The following is a 24462-nucleotide window of genomic DNA, read 5'->3' as shown; positions in this document are numbered from 1 at the left end:
AGTCATCTTTATTTAAATATTTTGGGTTGGCCTCCGGTGCCATTTCTGTCTGCGCTGGGGAGCTCGCCGCTGCAAATGGCTGCTGTGACAGCAGTTGGATGCCTGTGGCAGCTTAAAGGAGGAGGCAGCCTTGCTGGAAAGAAAAATTTGGAGTCTCCATTTGCATGAACAAATCTGCTGCAGTGGATGAATACAACAATGGCTCCTACATCCATTGCACTCACCGCTGTGAGATTTAAATGCTTGAAGGCATTGTGCCTCTCCTAGCAAATGTCACTGCCTATTCTCTTCCAGTTTTTCTAGCATGTAGCTTGGAAAATGTGACGTTTGTTATTCCATCATTATCACATTATCACCCGCCCATATTTCGGCAGACGTGATGCCAGAAGATACATCTGGGGCCAAAATGGGCAGCGATCCAGTGTAACAGATCCCTGCCCAATTTTCCAACCCTTCCCTGCTACTGCCACAAAAGTGGCAGAACCAGCACAGAAAATCCCACCCCATTTGCCTAATTGTGTTCTGACGAATTTATTTTGTTTCTGCTGAACTGCTCCAGCACTTAGAGTAATCTTGAGATTACTATGCTTGACTTGTACTTCAATTTAGAACCGAACTCTTCAAACTCCCTCTGCAAGACCTGCATTCTACTCTTTGTTATGTCTTTGGTTTCTAAATGAATCATGATTTTTGGCTGCTTTCCTTTCCCTTTTCAGAAGTTTTTTTCATTCAGTTATGTCCCGTAGTTCTGACATTGCGAGGATCATACCAATCGGGACTCTCGGTCATGGCTGCAAATCAGTTTGTGTATTCCCCATATTATGAAAGTTCCTACATGCAACTGTTGTCATGGAATGTGTCACACTATTTTCCATTGGTAATCCCTTACCCTACGGTGGCCTGGAGTTGCTGTTCTTATCCTCATCATAATTGTCAAGAATTATATGCATGATGCACAAGTCCAGAGCCACAGGGTTTCCCTGTGCTGTTTCTCCCTTTGAATGGTCACTGACTTCCTCCCCTCTGCTTCACTATTCCTGAATACCAATAGATTGAATACCACCTTGAACATATTTTCCAGTAACAACAACAACAATTTGTGTTTATATAGCACCTTTAACGTAGTAAAACGTGCCAAGGTGCTTCACAGGAGCGATTATCAAATGAAATTTAACACCAAGCCACATAAGGAGATATTAGGACAGGTGACCAAAAGCTTGGTCAAAGAGGTAAGTTTTAAGGAGCGTCTTAAAGGAGGATAGAGAGGTGGAGAGGTTTTGGGAGGGAATTCCAGAGCTTAGGGCCTAGGCAGCTGAAGGCATGGCCTCCAATGGTGGAGCAATTAAAATCGGTGATGCACAAGAGGCAAGAATTGGAGGAACACAGAGATCTCGGAGGGTTGTAGGGCTGGAGGAGGTTACAGAGATAGAGAGGGGCGAGGCCACGGAGGGATTTGAAAACAAGAATGAGAATTTTAAAATCAAGGCGTTCCCGGACCAGGAGCCAATGTAGGTCAGCGAGCACAGGGGTGATGGGTGAACGGACTTGGTGCGAGTTATGATATGGGTAGCAGAGTTTTGGATGAGCTCAAGTTTGTGGAGGGTGGAAGATGGGAGGCTGGCCAGGAGAGCATTGGAACAGTCAAGTCTAGAGGTAACAAAGGCATGGATGATGGTTTTAGCAGCAGATGAGCTGAGGCAGGGGCAGAGACGGGCGATGTTACGTAGGTGGAAGTAGGCGGTCTTATTGATGGAGAGGATATGTGGTCGGAAGCTCATCTCGGAGTCAAATAAGATGCCAAGGTTGCGAACGGTCTGGTTCAGCCTCAGACAGTGGCCAGGGAGAGGGATGGAGTTTGTGGTGGGGACCAAGGACAGTGGCTTCGGTCTTCCCAATATTTAGTTGGAGGCAATTTTTGCTCATCCAGTACTGAATGTCGGACAAGCAGTGTGACAAATGAGGGACAGTGGAGGGGTCGAGAGGGGTGGTGGTAAGGTAGAGCGTACATGTGGAACCTGACATGGTGTTTTCAGATGATGTCGCCGAGGGGCAGCATGTAGATGAGGAATAGGAGGGTGCCAAGGATAGATCCTTGGGGGACTCCAGAGGTAACGGTGCGGGAGCAGGAAGCGAAGCCTTTGCAGGTGATTCTCTGGCTATGACTTGCACAGAATAGCCAGTTGGCCCTTGTGTTCAACATTTCTCTGCTCAAACATCACACTCTGACACTTCATGCATGTCTACTTCTCCTAGATGCTTTGCCATTCTAGGATATACCAGATCATGCATGTTGCACACATCACAGGTCTAGTTCCTGATCCTACCATTTCTGTACATCCAGCTGCTGCGCTGCTCGCATGCACCTAACTAGAACTAATTTTCATGCTTGGTCTTTTAGATTCAGTCTCACTCCTTAGTGTCATATTCTGCCCCTTATCTTTCAGCACAAACTTGCTCTGTCACCTTTTTACTCAGTTGGCCTCTAGCTTGAGCATCAATTTATTTTACACTCTTTGTACAGTTACTTTTTGCTGGCCTCTCCCTCCTGCTGAGTATCTTCACATAACATTAAGTACCTTGCAGGTTAATATACGAGTTTAACACATTTTTAAAAAAATATGCTTCTTATTTCAATATATACTATCTTTAGAAATGCCTTATTTACTTATCTTAAACATATTGGGTGCTAAATTGGGCCGTATAGCACCAGTTGTTTCAGCGCTATGCAGCCTCTCCGACATCCAAGATGGCGTCTTGGATGCGCATGCACATTTCCAGCGTGATGTGCGCTGGACACTATCTTGGTAAAGGAGTTAGCGCAGGCACAGGTAACAAAAGCTGGAATCATGTAAAGTATGGAGAAAATGGCTTCAATCAGTGTGCAACGCTGATTTAAAGTGATAGACAGCATTTTGGGACTTAACACTCAACTCAACGCACAGTCTTAACCCCGACCATCTGAACATGTCTTAGAGTGCTTGGAGGACCTCCCACCAGCGCTATTTAAAGGGACCATGCAGGCTTTACAGATTAGTGGCTGGATTATTGCTTCTGGCTGTCGAGATATTTCTAACTGTTTTTGGAGGTCTCCTAGACTTGAATACTAGTACGGGGGGGGCATAGCCTAACATTTAGTACCAGGATGTGCAGGAGTGAAGTTAGGAAGTGCTTCTACACGCAAAGGGTGGGAGACGTTTGGAACGCTCTTCTGCAGACGGCTGTTGATGCTAGCTCACTTGTGAATGTTAAATCTAAGATTGATAGATTTCTGTGAACCAAGGGTATTAAGGGATATGGGGCTAAGGCAGGTATATGGAGTTAGGTCACAGGTCCACCATGATCTCATTGAATGGTGGAACAGGCTCGAGTGGTTAAATGCCACTGCCACTTTCTGCCTCCTGATATGCGGCATCTTCTCCTGCAAGAAAGCAGGACGTGTGTCTGGGTAATGTGCTTGTCAAGATTGAATAGCTGCCAGTGTGTGTGGCCTGTGAGTTGTGGGTGGGCAGCTTGAAACAGTGGTAATGTGTAAGGGTGAGAGAAAGCATCTGATTGGAAGAGTTGAGTACTGATGGAAAGAGTTTGTTAGTATTTGGGTGATGGGGGGTGTAGTGTGTGGTGCAATTGGTAGGAGATGCCACTTGACAGTTGACCTCACTCACCTTGACCACCCATGTCAAAGCATTGAACTTCTTCCTGCACTGCATCCATGTTCATGATGCTGTGCACCTGGCATTGACTTAGTCTCCCACTGCCTTTTGAATATATGTCTAAAGGGCCTCTTATCCACCCCCCCGACCGCAGATATAGGATTTCCCTCCTCCTGTCCACCTGTTGCATCAAGGTCTCTAGTGCATCAGCAGAGAACCTTGGTGCACGCCAACTCAGATGGGCAGATTGGTGAGGTCTGGCGTGCTGATTGGAGGATGTGGGATTTAGTAGTGTGCAACCTTTATTCAACGATTTAACATAACTTATCAGTGTGTAAACATAGGGATGGGACCTGCATCTATGTTTTACGTGTGCGATGTCTGATCTCCGTTCAGACTCCGTGCAGACAGCAAACTGTTATTTTCAGCAAATAACAGGTTTCTAAGAAACATCCTCCCTTTAAGAGATTGATCACCCCCAGGTGGTGGAAAGTGCAAGGCCTGGAATGGAACGCTGACTGCAGGTGAGTCCTCGGCTGGCCGAAACTCACGTCTTGCCTGCGCAGGGGCCATTGCGCGCGGGGTAATAGCACATCGTGCTACCTGTGCCCAAAAATGGCCCTTATCCAATTTTTTTCTCCCACTATGTCTCATACCTTTTCTTTTACAAAAAAGCAGACTTTTTTTTCTGTTTTAGTTGATGGAAAAACAATCTTGTAATGGATTCAAAATCAACACTTTATGACCAAGAACATTTGGAATTTAGAAAAATGCATAGCGCGATGCTGATGGAGCTGCAACAGGGATTAGAAAGCTGACGGGGAGGTGTTTCGACTTTTCTTCATTTGTAATCCATACTCTCTCAAGGTCACCTACCTAATTTGTAAGGTTCATGCAGCAGCCATTGTAGCTTATCATCCATCTTTAACAGGAATCAATGGTAGAGAACATTGATGGTATCCAGATTTATGAGAGATGCCTGAGAACCTTGGTCCACAATATGGACCAAACCAATGACATGTACCAGTCTAGGCAATTTTTATTGTGTTTAATAATAAAAAAAAACTAGGTAAACTTCCAGGCAGGATGAAGGCTCATTTGCCGTTGTCCACTTCACAGAAAAGGTTTCTCTGTACTTATCTCTTTGCGTCTACATGTGAGAATATGCCACTTTTACTGAGTGTCACTATTTTGACTTGTCTGCTTAAGATGATAAGAACTTTTACAATTTTCCTATGAACACTATTCATGGGGAGTTATCATGTATATGTGGTCCACAGTCATGGAAGACTGCTACCTGCTGCTTAGTTTCATTTCCAATTTTTGGGTAATGTATACAGAGATAAAACCAGATAAAAACTGTTCTTATCCCCACTGCCATCTAAAAGCTTTGTTCTCTCAACTTTCCAAAAGTTATTGCAGTCGGATATCTTGGCCAGGATTTTCCATTCCATTAAAACTAATGCTTAGAAAATCATGGGCAATTTCTTGATATGTGCTCCTGGAGTGCGCCAGACTTTAAGGAGTTTGGTAACAGTATAAAATGTACAAAATAGGACTGAATGCAATTTTACTCATAATCACACAGTACATGTCCTTGTAGTGAATGGGTGCAACTCCAACAACACTCAAGAAGTTTGACACTCTCCAGGACAAAGCAAATTGACACCCCATCCACTGGCTTAAACATCGGCGTACTGTGGCTGTATTGTATTCTATCTACAGGATGCAGTGCAGTAACAGGCCAAGGTTTCTTTGGCTGCACCTCCCAAGCCCACAACCTCCACCATCTAGAAGAACAAGGGCAGCAGATGCATGGGAACATCATCAGCTCCAAGTTCCCCTCCAAGTCGCACATCATCGTGACTTGGACACGTATCGCCTTTCCTTCATTGTCATTGGGCCAAAGTCCTGGAGCTTCCTACCTAACAGCACCGTGGGAGCACCTTCACCACATGGAATGCAGCGGTTCAGGAAAAAGGCCCACCACCACCTTCTCGTGGGCATCTAGGAATGGGAAATAAATTCTGGCCTTGCCAGCGACACCCACCTCCCGAGAATGAATTTTTAAAAAGTAGATGGAGAAACACTATCTAGGTCTTTACTTATCCAGACCCTAAGAAGATTATTTCCCATGATCATATGCCTAAATTTCCCTCTTTTTGTGTAGTTATCGCCAGAATGGCCATCGAAAAGTTTTACAAAGACTCAAATGGCAGTCGACTATTTACACCCAAATTTCCCAACTCAGCTCATTAGCATAATTTCAGATGTAAATTTGCATGGATCCAAATAGTGGGACTGGAAAACTTTGTGTACCTCAAATTTAAAGAGATAGGGACAATTGAAGGGGAGTGTCACAATAGGGGATAAAAATTCTAAAGACCTTCGGAGAGCTCAGAAGACATCCCAACCTATGAACAGCCTTTACTAAAGCGGAAGAGACGAGCAAAAAGGAAGCCCAAGGTGCATGCATAAGTCTGCAGGAAAGTGATAGAACAGCCCAGCACCTGACCACCATGTTTGATGGTTGCTGATGTGGAGGAGGTATTGTACTGAGGTGGTTGTGAGGGGAGTGCCACTCCATATAAGTCAACGTTGTAGCATGCCTTCAAGGAGATGGAGCAAAGCTTCAGGCCACTGCATGTGCCAACCCCATGCTGCATGTTAGCTACTGATGTCCTTGCATTGGATGAGACAGCACTACATTTGCCTGTCTACTGACCCAGACCTGAGAAAACTGTGAAAGACTGAAAAAACAGTTTCCTGTGGTCATTGCCAGGTAGGTTTGCCAAGTCCTGCAGAAGTGATTGGTGACATCTTGCAGGTGCGGTCAGTCAGGCAAAGTCCTTCTTGACCACTCTGATATGCCTTCTTTAACGGGAAGTTTCACAATAGGGGATAAAAAGGTATGCTGTACCTCTGAAAATGGGACATGCTGTGATTGGAGTGTTTCCAAGGAAGGATCCAACATTGTGGTTAGTCAAGCATCCATTTATCTTATTGATGCGATTGTGGGCCTGTTGTCGCAGCTTCCTTTTTTGACAAGAAGCCTCCACCTCCACTGATCATCTGTCAAGGTGAGATATTTTACACTTCTGTCTGCAGACGAGAGAGTGTGGGCACCAGCAGGTGGGCAGAGAATATTTCTCGTGCAACCTGACCTGCTTGGTAATCCTCCATAGATCCTCTTCTTCCAAGCATATCATAGGTGGAACCCCATTGGGAAACTCATTGCTGCCAGTAATTGTGCGAGGCGGGGGGGGGGAAATAAATAATTCACCCCTTTCGGCACAAAGGCTAAGTGCAAACAGGAAAAAAAACTCAAAAAGTAAGGAAAAGTAGTTAAGTGCCTAAAATCCACTTACTGTGTTCTTTCTATGATCTCCAGGATATGTAGTGCTATATAGCAATTGTGGATGCCCATTTCAAATAGGTGTTCTTTACGGCAGGTGTCCTGCACATCAGAACTACTAGAAGTGGTATGCAGCAGGAGTGACAAGCCCCAAATTAATATTCAGATGAAGCAAGCACCTGTTTGAGGTGCACATTTCCAACGCTGCACTTCTTGTGCACTGGAAAATGCATTGGCATTTCTGGCAGGTCAGGCCTTCCGCTCATTTTCTGCATCCAGCTGCCTTGGTAGTACATAAAAATTAGGTTGGTACATAGGAACAGGAGTAGGCCATTCAGTCCCTCAAGCCTGTTCTGCCATTCAAGTAAATCATGGCTGATCTCTACCTCAACTCTATTTACCCACCTTTGCGCCATATCCCTTAATATCCTTACCTAACAAAAATCTAGCGATCTCAGTCTTGAAAATTTCAATTGACCCAGCATCCACCACCTTTTAGGGGAGTGAATTCCACATTTTCACTATCCTTTACATGAAAATTGCTTTTTGATTTCATTCCTAAATGGTCTAGCTCTAAATTTAAGATTATGCTGTCTTGTTCTAGTTTCCCCCAGCAGAAGAAATAGTTTCTCTGTATCTACCCTATTAGAATCATAGAATGGTTACAGCACAGAAGGAGGCCATTAGGCCCATTGAGCCCATGCCGGCTCTTTGTAAGAACAATCCAGCTAGTCCCATTCCCCCGCTCTTTCCCCGTAGCCGTGCAAATTTTTTCCCTTCAAGTATTTATCCAATTCCTTTTCGAAAGCCACGATTGAATCTGCTTCCACCACCCTTTCAGGCAACGCATACCAGATCATAACTACTCACTGAGTAAAAAAGTTTTTCCTCGTGTCGCCTTTGGTTCTTTTGCCAATCACCTTAAATCTGTGTCTTCTGATTCTCGATCCTTCCGCCAATGGGAACAATTTCTCTTTATTTACTTTATCTAAACCTTTCATAATTTTGAACACTTCTATCAAATCTCCTCTCAAACTTCTCTGCTCTAAGGAGAACAACCCCAGCTTCTCCAGTCTATCCACGTAACTGAAGTCCTTCATCCCTGGTACCATTCTAGTAAATCTTTTCTGCACCTCTCTCAAGCCTTCACATCTTTTCTAAAGTGTTCTTAATGAATCCCTTTATTATTTTAAACAAATTAGATCACCCCTCAACCTTCTAAACTCAAGGGAATACAAGCCAAGTTTAGGCAACCTGTACTCATAATTTAACCTTTACCTGCTATCACTCTGGTACAGGTGGGAACATTTGAGCTGTAATGTGACCTGACTCCCCTTTGGCCTTTGGCAGATTTGTTGTTCCATGTGCCTCTGGGTTGCCCAGTTGTGGATGTTGATGAAACCAGGATTCAGTGCTGTTCCCTTTCCTTTTATTGTTGTCCATCAAAAATGCAAAAAAAGTATTAATATAGAATGGTTGTTTGTGCAGGAAGGGAGACTTTATCCAGACTGACCTGTCACTGAGCACCATAGAGGTGGAGTTAGCCTAATGGAGAGTGTGCCATTTTTGCAAAAGTACCCTGCAAGAAGGTCTAGACAAAGCAATTGGTGATGAGTGAGCTTGGTGCAATGGACTTGGATGTCTCGAACATCAGTGTGGTTGGCCTGCCACCATCTGTCCTGTGTAGTTCCTTCCACCACACTGAAGGAAGATATCTATCATATAGCTGATTATTCAGACATGATAGATGCTTACAACAGGAGTCATACAATCATAAGCTAGATACAGATAAGAAAGGACATTTGATTCATCTTAACTCATCTGTCCAGGAGGGCCCTCACAGTTCCGCCATCCGAGCATTTAACTGTTTCTTTAATGATTCCAGGATTTTTGGCTCGACCACTCTATCCTTTTCTGACATTAATCCTAAACTTTCCTTTCACTAGTTTGAATCTTGCCCCACTCACGATTTAGTTTGAAGTCACGTTCCAGAGCTATCTGCCCTATACCGTTTAATATTTTATATACTTCCAGAAGATTACCACTTGGTTGCCTCCTTTAAAGAGAGGAAAGCCCAAGATTCTGTAGTTTTTCCTCACAACTCAGTGCTATGATACTCGGAATCAGTCTCATGCCTCTTTGAACTGCCTTCCTTGTGCCTTACAGATCAGAACTGGGCACAGTACTCAAGTTGTGATCTGACTAGAGCACTATACAGTTTGAGCATGACTTTCTCATAACCCAGCTTTATTATTACTTTTGATGAACCTCAGAAATAGAGTTGATTTTTTTTTGCTGGCATGATAGAAATTAATTTGAGTACATGTTGCTGTGAACAGAGCAATATTTACAAAAAGCACATTTTGACCTAGTTTGTTGTAATTCAGCCAGGATTTTGCAGCAAATTACAAGATATGTATATTCATGTAAGATTATAAAGGATTGGATTACTTTCAGTTGATAAAAAAAAAGGTTGTGCATAAAGTAAATCTAGATTTTCATTATTTCTGCATGACTGACGTACTTGGATGTGAGAGAATACTGGCACAGCAAATGTCAACAATTCAACAGAAATAAAGTAGCTTACAGTCTTGAAGCTGTATTATGATAGATCTGTCTTGCTGCACAGTAATGTAATATACTGAAAATATTCTAGATTTTTGGTGCCTTTAGTGAAGTCTCAAAAGAATCTCTTCTAAGTCACTTTTGTCTGTATTTATAAGCTGTGGCATAGTGGTGTACTGTTCGCATATTAAAGAAATGCATTAAAACAAACCTAGTAAAAACATTTGAAACTAAAGGCCATGGGGCTGAAAACCCATGATCCTGATCCACTGCTATAACGTTGGCAGAGAGGGACGTACATATCAGAATTCCCATGGTCTGGCTACTTAATGAGGCTGGGTGCCCATGTGAGAAGTGGTGCAGTTGGGGTGCCTGCTAGATTGTGGGGGGAGGGACGTAAATAGCGAGGCTAGCCATCTGCTGAATAAGTGTTAGCAGATCCTGCAGAGAACAACACACTATCACAAATGAGCCCTTTGCTTGCTTGTAAGGCAGATTTCCTTAGAGCAGCCAGTTGTGTGAATATACACCACAAAGAAACCAGAACCATTCCCACTTTGGTGGCTACTACTAATGGCTAAGAGTACTGTACTCCTGCATCACCTGAACTGTACGTTTGGGGACAGAGGAGAGACTGGCGGGAATTCTGGTGAGTGACATCGTCCTGCCAGAACCGCATTTTTTTTTAGGTCGCCTGAAAAGGGGGTGGTAGCAAGTAGCACCCACCGCATTTTGTGTAATGCAACCCCCAGCACAGGACGAATGAGGATGAGACCCAATGATCCCACATCGCATGTCAATTTTAACATCTGCCTGCCCTGATAATACTTCCGGTAGATCGGCATTCCTAGGGAAATTCGGGGCATTATGATTTATTTTGGGAGAAGAACTTTTTCTATAATATTTAAAAATGTAGAGTAAATTCTCTAATTTAGTGGTAGGGGAGCAACAGCTGGTCAGCAATAGTTTGAGGAAGTGAAATGATGGCAGTATGTCCTGTATTTGGTGATTGGTTCTATAATGATTTATGTTTGGAAATAGCAACTTCTGCAAGGAAATGAGAGAATGGAGTTACATTCAAACAGAAGTATAAATGTAAAATAATAAGGCCTGTAGTAACAAGTTTCACTGCAGACTGGCTCTTGTCCAGCTTGCTAAGTATTCACATCCACAGACATCTATTTTTAAATATCGTACAACATGTTTTTGGCAAGATATGTAATTACTTTACAATATCAAACTTTGCCATTTTCCATTGCTTTTAACATACACCATTATCTGTCTCTCACAGACTGTTACTCCTTCAGGATTTCGAGTAGGTATGAAGCTGGAGGCTGTTGACAGAAAGAATCCTTCCCTGATCTGTGTTGCTTCAGTGACAGATATAATAGACAATCGCTTTTTGGTGCATTTTGATAACTGGGATGACACATACGATTACTGGTGAGAAGTTGTTCTCTATAATCATTCTCAGCACTGTATTACCATGTGGAATTTTGATACATTGGTAACGGAGATCTTGGAAAAACGCAGGTAGTGGGGTCAGTCCATTTAAATAAGCAGAGGCATACAGGCTGTGTAAATACAATTTGCATTGCTTCAGCTACATGAGGGGAAGGGGCACAGAAAATAATGCGGGTTAGGCCCCAAATGGACTATGAAGAGAGGAGGGCAATAAATTACTTTGAGGTGGGTGTAGGGGATGGAGGGAGTGAGATGGGGAGGAGGAATGAGGCAGGGGTGAGGACGTGGGAGGGATAATGGGCAGGTAGGAAAATATTTGGAGAGGGAGAGACTTGATGCAACAGTATGATATAAAACCTGCTGCTGCTTACAGAGGCAGTGACAGAATCTGGGCGACAAGGATGGCAGTCAGATCAAAGAAACAATGCCAAACTACACAAAGCCAGAACTGCTGTGTCCTTGTAATGGAGATACAGAACAGGAGGAACGATGTGTTTGGGGTCAGGGGCGGGAGATCCACCAAGAATGTGGTATGCATTTTGTGAAGGGAGGTGGCTTTGTTACCTTGTTGAACCCCAAGTATCTTTTGCAGTACAAGAGGAAGTTTACTGAACTCACCTGAGCGGCCTTGCTCCCCCTAACCATTCCTTGCAATCCCTTTATATGTGTGGCTCTTCCATTCGTTACCCTCAATTTTGCCAGAGGAGTCAGAGATGAAAGTGGGATCCAACAGTGGGGAGTGGAGGCCTTGCAGAAGTCAGTCCCTGACTCCCAGGCCTGCGGACTCTGTTCTCTGGGTCCTGCTCTAAAAAGAAGGATGCTGGATGAACATCACACCTGCCTGGGGGCACTGAGGACCATTTTGGAGGACCTGACATAAATGGCAGGGTCATGGAGCAATCCAATGCCATCCTCAGTGCCAATATCGGAGAAGGTTTCTATGCAATGCAGCACTACCTAGAATCAGTGATAGCACCAGGAACATCTGCATCCATCACCCCTGACAGTGAGGCCTCCAGATCAGTCAGTTCATGTTTTGAGAGAATGATGATGAGTGAAATGGGGAAATGGTTGAACTCACAGGCTTTGAATGTTCACAACTTTGGCTGAAACAGCAGCCCCAATTTTAACCTAGGGCAAATTTTTGGGGCGAGTGACATACAGGGCGGTGGGAGTCCCCAACGGACTTTTCGGCATGAGACCCAGGCCATTTTAACTCCCAAACCTGATTTAAATGTGTCTGCATTGTCTCTTTCTCGAAGCTGTGGGAATGATGTCAGAGCTGACGGGCAGAAGTGGAAAATTGGGCGGGAGGCTGACGCCGCTGCGGACCCAAGGGAACGGTCCTCAGAATAAGGTTATCACAAAAATCTTTTCTCAGCTGTGCTGTTAAGAAAGGATCCTACAGCTTCAAGCAAGAGACGATGCAGACACATTTAAATCAGGTTTGGGAGTTAAAATGGCCCGGGTCTCACGCCGAAATCGACTCCCACCGCCCTGCATGCTGCTCGCCCCGAACTTGCCCGAGGTTAAAATTGGGGCTGCTGTTTCAGCCAAAGTTGTGAACGATTTCCCTGTTTCACATGTCATGCAGGTAACTTATCGTTCTTTTCTGCAATCTTAGCTTAAGTCAGGTGCAATCCTGGCATAAATATAGGTATTTCTGTGTCTGCAGCTTTGGCCCTCATTATCCTGTGATCCTATGCACCACCTTGGGGAGCAGGTGTATCATCTGCCAACAGCCGATTCCACCAAAATTTAATGTTTACTTTAGAACAGATATAAATTCGGCATATTTGACCCACACCCCAAATTCTGGTCCTCTATAAATGCTGGACATTACACCATTTCTGTTCCCCAAAATATTAGAATTTTGGGTACTTTCTCTTTTGATTTCTATGCTATTGTTGGTTGTTTCCAATTCTTAGTACTCCTATCAGACCACTGGTTGCGAACTAATAATATTTAAAGTCACTTCAAAACGAAAGATGGCTATGATAGATAGCATAGGAAACAATCTTTTTTTGTTCATTCATGGGATGCGGGCGTCGCTGGCAAGGCCAGCATTTATTGCCCATCCCTAATTGCCCTTGAGAAGGTGGTGGTGAGCCGCCTTGAACCGCTGTAGTCCGTGTGGTGAAGGTTCTCCCACAGCGCTGTTAAGTGGGGAGTTCCAGAATTTTGACTCATTGATGATGAAGGAACGGCGATATATTTCCAAGTTGGGATGGTGTGTGACTTGGAGGGGAACGTGCAGGTGGTGGTGTTCCCATGTGCCTGCTACCCTTGTCCTTCTAGGTGGTAGAGGTTGCGGGTTTGGGAGATACTGTTCAAGAAGCCTTGGCGAGTTTCTGCAGTGCATCCTGTGGATGGTACACACTGCAGTCACTGTGCGCCAGTGGTGAAGGACGTGAATGTTCAGGGTGGTGGATGGGGTGCCAATCAAGCAGGCTGTTTTGTCCTGGATAGTGTCGAGCTTCTTGAGTGTTGTTGGAGCTGCACTCATCCAGGCAAGTGGAGCGTATTCCATCACACTCCTGACTTGTGCCTTGTAGATGGTGGAAAGGCTTTGAGGAGTCAGGAGGTGAGTCACTCGCCACAGAATACCCAGCCTCTGACCTACTCTTGTAGCCACAGTATTTATGTGGCTGGTCCAGTTAAGTTTCTGGTCAATGGTGACCCCCAGGATGTTGATGGTGGGGGATTTGGCGATGGTAATGCCGTTGAGTGTCAAGGGGAGATGGTTAGATTCTCTCTTGTTGGAGATGGTCATTGTCTGGCGCGAATGTTACTTGCCACTTATCAGCCCAAGCCGGACTGCTTCATTATCTGAGGGGTTGCAAATGGAACTGAACACTGTGCAATCATCAGCGAACATCCCCGTTTCTGACCTTATGATGGAGGGAAGGTCATTGATGAAGCAGCTAGAGACGGTTGGGCCTAGGACACTGCCCTGAGGAACTCCTGCAGCAATGTCCTGGGGCTGAGACGATTGGCCTCCAACAACCACTACCACCTTCCTTTGTGCTAGGTATGACTCCAACCACTGGAGAGTTTTCCCCCTGATTCCCATTGACTTCAGTTTTACTAAGGCTCCTTGGTGCCACACTCGGTCAAATGCTGCCTTGATGTCAAGGGCAGTCACTCTCACCTCACCTCTGGAATTCAGTTCTTTTGTCCATGTTTGGACCAAGGCTGTAATGAGGTCGGGAGCCGAGTGGTCCTGGCGGAACCCAAACTGAGCATCGGTGAGCAGGTTATTGGTGAGTAAGTGCCGCTTGACGGCACTGTCGACACCTTCCATCACTTTGCTGATGATTGAGAGTAGACTGATGGGGCGCTAATTGGCCGGATTGGATTTGTCCTGCTTTTTGTGGACGGGCATACCTGGGCAATTTTCCACATTGTCGGGTAGAGCCATGGCTAGTTAGCAATGGCTTCATATGCCAATATACAATGCACATTAATGACCATTTTTATTATGTGTCATAAGAGAAGTTCACATGAAGAAGACCTTTCAGCCCACAGGAACTGATCCATCCAGAATAAACCCTATTGTCTGGAATTCACTTTAAGGGCCTGATGTTACCATGGCGGCGGGTTCACGGTGGAGGGTAGATTGGGCGCGTGGGTAACGCGCCCGGTGAAATCAGTCTGCTCCGCACAAAATTGCAGGCTGATTGGATCCACTTACCTGTTCTTCCGGGTTCCCCGCTGCTAAGCTGCGCGGCGGGCGGACTGCGCATGTACAGTAAGGTCTGTCAGCTGGAGGTGTTCTATTTAAAGGGGCAGTCCTCCACTGACTGATGCTGCAAGAAATAGGAAAAATTACAGCATGGAGCAGCCCAGGGGGAAGGCTGCTCCCAGGTTTAATGATGCCTCACTCCAGGTATCATTGGATGGGGTGAGGAGGAGGGGGAGGACAGAGATCTTCCCCCCCGGCGGGCGGGAGGAAGCTGCCTGCCTCTGCCACCAAGAAGGCCTGGCTCGAGGTGGCAGAGGAGGTCACCTGCACCACCAACATATCGCCCACCTGCATACAGTGCAGGAGGCGCTGCAATGACCTAAGTGGGTCAGCCAAAGTGAGTACACTTACTCATTCCCCTACACTCCGTCTGCCACATCACCGCCCCCACCCCACATCTCCTTCTGCACTGCCAATACTACTCTGTCACATCACCCCTCGTACCCACTCAAAGCTCATCCGCATCTTACCTGCACTTACTCACCTCGCCAATACTCATCCCGCCACTACCACTCAACCCAATCCTCATACAATCTCATGGCTCTATCTCATACTCACCCTCTCATGCATCTCTTTCACAGTCAGCCTCACTCAACCTGCCACTACCTGTGCTGCAGCCATAGGGCAGTAGGAAGCGTAAGGCAAACATGTTGTGAGCATGAAGGGGATGCACAAGGGTGTTTGAGGGTTTGTCATGGTTTTTACTTATATTTAATTTCTGATCAGCTCACTTTACATATATTGGCACCACTACTGATCACATTGAAGACCCACAACTGATGCCACCCATTGTGTCACTGCAGAGTGGGCGTAGGTGTATTTGCAGGGCTCTTTTATGCAGACGACTGAGAGACGTTGGCGATGTCCCCGGTGGCACCCTGGAAGGATGCGGAGGAGAAGTTGTTGAGGGCAGTGGTGACTTTGACAGCGACAGGTAAGAAGATGGTGCTCGGGCCAGCCGGGAGCAGCTCGGCATGAAGGAGGCTGCAGATGTCCACGACTACATGTCGATTGACTCTGAGCCTCCGTGTGCACTGCTGCTCAGAGAGGTCCAGGAGGCTGAGCCTCGGTCTGTGGACCCTGTGGCGAGGGTAGTGCCCCCTGCGACGCATCTCTCTCTGAGGTTGCCCTCCCTCCTGCTGTGCAGGTGGATGTGTCCCAGCACTGTGTTGTGGAGCTCCACGTGTCAGAGGTAGACGGCGAGGCTGGTGATGCTGTTCGCCCTCCGAGGAGGTCATGACTGCAGCTACGGCGGCCCCCATCCGGAAGATGTACATCTGAGGGGGTCCACAAGGTAGGTAAATGTGTCTGGACACCGGGGTAAGTGTGCAAGTTGGTGAATTTTGTTCTTAGGAGGAGGGTGGTGGAGCCAAACTTTGTCCAAAATGACAGAGTGGCCTCCTGCAATGAGTGAGGGTCTCCTTTCCCCCCCCCCCCCCCCTCCATCTATCCAATGGACCTTTGCAGCTGCCACAGGCTGATGGCTGCAACACGTCCATTTGAACGGGGAGTGTTTCCCCCAGTACGGGAGCCTGTCTCAGTCAGCTGCTAAAATAACAGGTCAATCAGGTCTGTAAACAACCTGAAGTACCTGTTCAAGTACTTTAAGTGGCACCCCGCCGGCTTTAATTGCCGGCGGGAGTCCCACATGCGGGGGCTGCACGCGCATGTGAGCGCGTCAGTGGGGAACCCGGAAGTGGGGTGGGTTGGAGCCGGGCTCCGGACCCACCCCAGGAATCCCCGATTTTCACAGCCACCCCCGCCACGAACGCACCCGATTGCGGGTGCGAAAATCGAGCCCTAAAAGACAGAGAATCTCCTTTTTCGTGTTTTAATTAAAGGATGGCACCTCAGGCAGTGTAGTGCTCCTTTATTACTGCACTGGAATGCCAGCCTAAATTATGCATTCAAATCCTGGTTTGGGAGAGTGTTTGAACAAGAACCAAGAACTGTTTGTTTCCTTTGGGGACATAACTTTTAAAAAGCCATCATTAATTAGAGATTAGCAAATGGACAGTAGAATGTATATCCTGGTGTTATTCCCTGCCTGGTAGAGCATGTCTGTGCTGTGGTCACCTTAAAGACTATTTACTGCATGGTTGCTCTAACTGCTATCTGTGAGGTATCAACATGGAGTAACTTACATGTTTCCAATAATATTACTGCCTTTGATCTGACAGCTCAGGATGACAAAATATTTCAGTGCTAGCCTTGATATTTGGATATTCAGAGACCCACTGCTTATTTTTGCAGTTTTGTTATAATCTTTTGTGTACATAGGAACATAGGAATTGCTAGATGAAAAAAGACCAAGGTCCATCTAGTTCTCCGTCTACCATCCTGATAGTCGCATGATACAATAATAATGGAGTTGTTGACTAATCATAGTAATCAATCTCTATCAACTAGTCTACAACAGACTCAGACATAACATGAGGAAAACCCCAGTGGTGGAGAGCTTTGGGAACCATATGTTCATGTCTCAAATTACTGATATACTGTATCGCAAAAAGTTATTTTCTGAAAGAAATCAATCTAATTTTTATTTGAATGAATCAGTACTAACTGCTTCCACTGTCTCCATAGGGATTCTGTTCCATAGGTTGACCCCTCTCTCACTGAAGTATTGTTTCCACAGATTAAATTTGGATTTACCCCTTTCTAGCGCAGGCCGTGTCCTCTGATTCTACTGTTCTGGACAAGGTGCAACAGCTTGTCATAATCTGCATGTATGTGTGGTTTGAATGAATGAGGAAGAATATTTGATTACCAACAGTCATTATGGTCTTCCCCATTCTTTGAAAGAGTTCAATCTTCACATGCAAAGCTGTCAAGTCCACAACTGGATTCTCTTACTGATCTGGTATGATTGGATGAATCTAGTTTTGATATTTCTTCGCTGCCTCCTTCAGTTAAAGAAATAAGTGCACAGTTCAAACAAGGCCTTCTGAACAGTATTTCTGCAAGGATCACCTGATAAAATGCGTGCACAAATTTTTTGAAGGACAGTGCTCTAAGGTGGTTCCCTTGCAGTGAGCTGATGGATAATCCTGTTTGTGTACGGTAATTTGTTTCAAATAATGAGAAAAACCGTCTGTGGATAATTTAACAAAATTGGTTTCCCTGCATTTATGGTAGATGCACCATTTTAGTAGGCTAGCTGTATTTAACAGATTGTTTAATGTTTTCATTTATTAATGTGATAATTATCTGTTTGATAGGTGTGATGCTAGTAGCCCATACATCCATCCAGTGGGCTGGTGTCTGGAACAAAGCAAACCACTTACTCCTCCTCAAGGTGGGTGAGTCAACATGCTTCATAGATCAGTGCAGTTTTCTGGAATCAGAATAATTCTGGGCTGTAAGAACCGTGTAATCATACCAGTCATTCAAACCTTGTATACTTTGTCATCATTTCTTCAATTGTGTAGAAGATAGCTATCATTCATTGAGAAGAGGATTGTTCTATACTATGAATGGTTATAATAAAAATAGAACAAAGAAGCCCTCAGTAGAGCAATTGAGAGTGAAAATTGGACCTAATTGTGCCCATTTTCCAGGCTATGCTAATACCTTATACAACTGCTTGTGTGAATCAAGCAGTTTTCATCTCATCACTGGGCCCCTGAAGTCCTCCTCTGTCCTTCTCAGCATAGCTGAGAAAGGATATCGCTCTCTGGCAAGCTGTCTCCTGGGCTGTCCCTGCCACCAGCCCTTGTTGCTGCTCACTAGTGCTGGGGGTTTCACCACATGTAGATCCCTCTACCTCACTCTCTAACTCAGCCAGGGTGTCAATCTCTGTTCTGGTGCTTGGGAGTTATGGAACACATGATGATTCCTCCTCAGAAGGATTCTTCTCCTTTGAGGTGTCTTTTTCAGGGTGCTGTGGCTGTTGAGAAGGACTTAGAGGAAAGCGAAAAGGGCCGAGTTAGGTTGGCACTGAGAGACTAGCAGATGACAGGCATCACAATGCAGCTCAATGTAGTCAAGCTGCGTGCTTGTGTGTTTTTCAGAGATTCATGAAGGAGTGCAAGTAATTGTCAGAGACCCTGTTCACAAAAGCCCCTAGCTTTGAATTGTCCTATCCTGACAGCTCTTGAAGGGCCACTGATCTTAAGCACTTGCTGATCCAGCTCTGACAACACCATGAGGTTGGGGGTCCTTCTTGAGTCTTACTCCTTTCCCTGTTGTTGTACGCTGTCTTGACCTGTAGAGAGATAAAGAGCAAGAGTTAGTGAGTGTCTCGTATAATGGAGAGTGAAGATATGAGTCTTCTGCTTGTTGTTCGGGATGCTGAGAGGGAGAAGACGCAAGAGGTGATCAAGATGGGGGAGGTGTTGAATTGAAAGCAGGTGTGTGGAGTGTGAAGTGTGGAAGGAGCCATGAGAGAAGTTGGTGATTGTGCAAAGGCTAGCAAGCTTGAGGAGAATGATGCTAGTATGTGCTGTGAAGAAAGCGAGGAAGGGGCGAATGTTTGTAATGAGAATGAGAAGTGGTATAATATGGCCTTCTGCTGGGTGGTGAAGGATGTGACGAAGGGGAGGGAGAGAATTGATGAGAGTGGTGGAGAGGAAGGACTGTTGTCATGTGTTGTCAAGAGAGCTGGAGAAATGAAGAGATGTACTCACCTTTTCTACCCTTGTGAGGTCATTGAAGCACTTCTTGCACTGGATCCAGGTCCTGAAGTGATACTCTTGGAGTTGGCGAACCCAGCAATCTGTCTCCATGCCTGGTGCACTTAGGCACTTGCCTGTGACCCGTGCTAACTCAGTTTCTTGCTGCACCATTCCAACAGCAAAATCTTGCAGAAGGGAATGCAACCTGCTTTAAGAGGTGCTTTCTCGCTTTAAATAGTCCTTTGGCTATTTGGCTGAAATTGTACTCCGGAAGTGGGAGGGTTTCCCGGAGGGTCAACGAATCAGATGGAAAATCCGCCTGTGAGATTATAATGAGGCTCGGGAATTAAAATACGCTGGGTCTGTTATTGGCAGAAGGGGGTGAGTTTTGAACTGTCACAAAAACTCACCGATGAAAACTGGCCTGGAGTTAAAATCGGAGCCTAGCTTTTCTTTCAGACCGTTATGAAGCCTTCTCAATAGCTCGGCAAGAATTTAAACAGGATTAACGATGTAGGGCGGATTTTCAACTTGCAACGTGTCTGTCAGTTTAGCAATCGTACTGGAACAGGCGGGGACAGTAAATTGGGTGGAGACGCCTTATGCCGGATCCCTGACCATTTTTGCTTCAGTTCTGGTTTTCCAGAATCACTTCTGCCAGATTCTGGAAGCACCCGCACAAATACAGGCGAGCGCATGAAATTGAGGTGATGACAGCATGACATCGTATGTAAGGATGATATCAGGAAAGAGAACCTATAATTGTGAGGAGAAACATGAGATACTGGTAAGAGATTAAACTTGATCAGCACGTGATCAGTAGAGTGTGAAGAGTTAGTCGAGCATGGAATTTAGCATCAGCAGGGGTTCAGCCTCAAAGAGAGTTCAGCCTTAGACACAGTTCAGCATTGAGATACAGTTGGCCTGTAGTTACATTTGAGGGGTTAAATCGCTAAGATGCTGTGGATCAATTAATTAAACTTTTAAGAGAAAACAGTTTAGTTTAAAAGACGGGACAGCTGGGCTATTTAGGCGATATGTGTCTGGGTTGACCATGTGTAGGAAGTGTCTCTGACTGCTTGTGCTTGAACTCAAAACTTCTGAGCTTGAGGAGGAGCTCAGGACACTTTGTGTTCCTGGAATGCACATTCCAGCAGGAGAAGTTAATGTTATAGGGAAAAGGATAACCATCCATTCGGATCGGAACAGGAGTCAGGAAGCAGTGCAAGGATCCCCTGGGATATAAGAACATAAGAAATAGGAGTAGGAGTAGGCCTTACAGACCTTCAAACCTACTCTGCTATTCAATAAGATCATGGCTGATCTTCTACCTCAACTCCACTTTCCAGCCCTATCACCATATCCCTTGATTCCCTTAGTGTCCAAAAATCTATCGATCTCAGTCTTGAATATACTCAGAAGCATCCACCCTGTCAAGCCCTTTAAGAATGTTATATTTTTCAATGAGATCACCTTTCATTCTTCTAAACTTCAGAGAATATAGGCACATTCTACTTAATCTCTCCTCATAGGACAACCCTCTCATCCCAGGAATCAATCTAGTGAACCTTTGTTGCACCCCCTCTAAGGCAAATATATCCCTCCTTAGATAAGGAGACCAAATCTGTACACAGTACTTCAGGTGTGGTCTCACCAGAGCCCTATATAATTGCAGCAAGACCTCTTTACTCTTATATTCCAACCACCTTTCAATAAAGGCTAACATACCATTTGCCGTCCTAATTCCTTGCTGTACCTGCATGTTAACTTTCTGTGATTTGTGTACAAAGACACCCAAATCCTTCTGGCTACCAACTGGCTTTCTTAGTCTCTCACCTTTTAAAAAATATTCTGCTTTTCTATTCTTCCTACCAAAGTGGATAATTTCACATTTTCCCACATTATATTCCATCTGCCACTTCCTTGCTCACTCACTTAAACTGTCTATATCCCTTTGCAGCCTCTTTGCATCCACCTCACAGCTTACTTTTTCACCTAACTTTGTATCGTCAGCAAACTTGGATACATTACACTCGGTCCCCTCATCTAAGTCATTGATATAAATTGTAAACAGCTGAGGCCCAAGCACTGATCCTTCCAGCACCTCGCTAGTTACAACCTGAAAATGAGCCGGTTATTCCTACTCTCTGTTTCCTGTCCGTTAACCAATCCTCAATCTGTGCTAATATATTACCCCCAATCCCATCAGCCCTAATCTTGTGTAACAACCTCTTGTGTGGTACCTTATCGAATGCCTTTTGAAAATCCAAATATACTACATCCACCTATTCCCCCTTATCTACCCTGCTAGCTACACCCTCAAAAAACTCTTAATAGATTTGTCAAACGCGATTTCCCTTTCATAAAACAGTGTTGACTCTGGCTAATCATATTATGATTTTCTAAGTGCCCTGTTACTACGTCCTTAATAATAGATTCTAGCATTTTCCCTACTACTGATGTCAGGCTAACTGGCCTATAGTTCCCTGTTTTCTCTCTCCCTCCTTTCTTGATAGCGGGGCTACATTTGGTACCTTCCAATCCATGGGGACCATTCTGGAATCTAGGGAATTCTGGAAGATCACAACCAATGCATCTACTATCTCTGGAACCACCTCTTTTAAAACCCTAAGATGTAGGCCATCAGATCCAGGGGATTTGTTGGCTTTTAGTCCCATTAATTTCTCCAGTACTTTTTCTTCACTAATCTTAATTACTTTAAGTTCCTCACTCTCATTAGACCCTTGGTTCCCCACTATTTCTGGTATGTTTTTGGTGTCTTCTACTGTGAAGACAGATATAAAATATTTGTTTAACATCTCTGCCATTTCCTTATTCCTCATTATAATTTCTCCTTTCTCTGCCTCTAAGGGACCCACGTTTACTTTTGCTAATCTCTTCCTTTTTACATACTTGTAGAAGCTCTTACAATCTGTTTTTATATTTCTTGCTAGTTTACTCTCATATTCAATTTTCTCCCTCTTTATCAATTTCTTGGCCGTCATTTGCTGATTTCAAAAACCCTCCCAATCCTCAGGCTTACTACTCTTTTTGGCAACATTGTAAACCTCTTCTTTGAACCTAATACTATCCTTAACTTCTCTAGTTAGCCACAGTTAGATCACTTTTCCTGTGGAGTTTTTATTCCTCAACGGAATGTATATTTGTTGAGAATTATGAATTATGTCTTTAAATGTTCGCCATTGCTTATCTACTGTCATATCTTTTAATCTAATATCCCAAACTACCTTAGCCAACTCGCCCCTTATACCTATATAATTGGCTTTGTTTAAATTTAAGACCCTAGTTTCGGACTTAATTATATCACTCTCAAACTCAATATGAAATTCTATCATATTATGATCACTCTGCCCCAGAGGATCCTTAACTATAAGATTACTAATTACACAATACTAGATCTAAAATAGCCTGTTCCCTAGTTGCTTCCTCGACATATTGTTCTAGAAAACTGTCTCGAATGCATTCCATGAACTCGTCCTCCAAACTACTTTTACCAATTTGGTTTGCCCAGCCTATGTGAAGATTAAAGTCCCCCAAGATTGTTGCATTACCGTTGTTACATGCTCCTCTAATTTCCTGATTTATACTCTGTCCAACACTATAGCTACCGTTAGGGGGCTTATAAACTATTCCCACCAGTGTTTTCTACTCCTTGTTATTTCTTAACTCCACCCATAATGATTCTGTATCCTGATTTTCTGAGCTAAGGTCTTTTTTCACTAATGTCTTTACCTCATCCTTTATTATCAGGGCTATCCACCCCCCACCTTTTTCATTTTGCCTGTCTTTTCTAAAAGTCAAGTACCCTGCAATATTTAGTTCCCAACCTTGGTCAGCCTGCAATCACGTCTCAGTAATGGCTACGAGATCAAACCCATTTATCTCTATCTGTGCCATTAATTCATCTATCTTGTTACGAATGCTTCATGCATTCAGATATAGCGCCTTTAATTTTAACTTTTTACTATTTTTCCCTGATATGATCCTAGTCACCAATGCCCTATTACCTTTGTTAAACTCTCTGTCCCTTCCTAACACACTTACTTGTTTTTACCCAAACCACTACTCTGCCCTACAACCTTGACTTTTCTCTTTAGACTTATAAATTTACACTTACCTGAACCCTCCCTCCTCTTATTAGTTTAAAACCCTGTCTACCTAATTACTTGATTTGCCAGGACCGTGGTCCCAGCCCGGAACAGCTCCCTCTTCCCCCAGTACTGGTGCCAGTGCCCCATGAATTGAAAGCCCTGCTTCCCACACCACTCTTTCAGCCACGCATTTAACTGTCTAATCTGTTTGTCCTTGTGCCAATTTGCTTGTGGCTCAGGTAGTAATCCAGAGATTATTACCTATGAGGTTCTGCTTTTTAATTTGGACCATAGCTTCTTAAACTCCCTCAACAGAACCTCATTCCTAGTTCTATATATGTCGTTGGTTCTTACATGGACCACGACAACTGGATCCTCCCACTCCTGCTTCAAGTTCTTCTCCAGCCGCGAGGAGATGTCCTTAACCCTGGCACTGGGCAGGCAGCACAGCTTTCGAAACTCCCAGCTATCCCCTGACTATACTATCCCCAACACTACCACATTCTTTTTCGCTCCCCGCACTTGAACGGCCTCCTGAACCACGGTGCCGTGGGCACTAAATGCCGGCCTCGCCAGCGACGTCCGCATCCCATGGACAAATTTTTTAAAAATTTGCTCATCCTCCCTGCAGTCTTTGTCCTCATCCACACAGATAGCAAGTATCTCGTAACTGTTGGACATGGGCAAAAGCTGAGCCTGCTCCACCGCTGTATCTGGGGCCCCTTTACCTGCCTGACTCGCAGTCACATCCTCCTGTCCCTGACAACTAACCAAATCTAAACCACTACCTAACCTAAGGGGTGTGACTGCCTCCTGGATCAAAGTGTCCCGGTAACTCTCCCCCTCCCTGATGCATCGCAATATCTGCACCTCAGACTCCAGCTCAACAACTCTGAGCCAAAGTTCTTCGAGTTGCAGACACTTGCTGCAGATGTGGTTGCCTGGGATCACATTG

At 44.8% G+C, this 24462-nt stretch overlaps 1 protein-coding gene across 4 annotated transcripts in view; it reads left to right on the top strand.

Annotated features, from left to right (window-relative positions):
* LOC137317063 (lethal(3)malignant brain tumor-like protein 4) overlaps positions 1-24462 on the top strand; it is a 297932-nt gene that overhangs the window by 86561 nt on the left and 186909 nt on the right. For all 4 annotated transcript variants that reach the window (XM_067980723.1, XM_067980721.1, XM_067980722.1 and 1 more), the window contains exons 12-13: positions 10862-11013; positions 18001-18077. In XM_067980723.1, the coding sequence (XP_067836824.1) occupies positions 10862-11013; positions 18001-18077 (229 nt within the window). The remainder of the gene's footprint in view (positions 1-10861; positions 11014-18000; positions 18078-24462) is intronic.

Source organism: Heptranchias perlo, chromosome 3, assembly GCF_035084215.1.
Source record: "Heptranchias perlo isolate sHepPer1 chromosome 3, sHepPer1.hap1, whole genome shotgun sequence".
NCBI classification, from domain to species: domain Eukaryota; kingdom Metazoa; phylum Chordata; class Chondrichthyes; order Hexanchiformes; family Hexanchidae; genus Heptranchias; species Heptranchias perlo.
The sequence above is the reverse complement of the archived record's forward strand: the minus strand, read 5'-3'. Positions and strand labels throughout refer to the sequence as shown.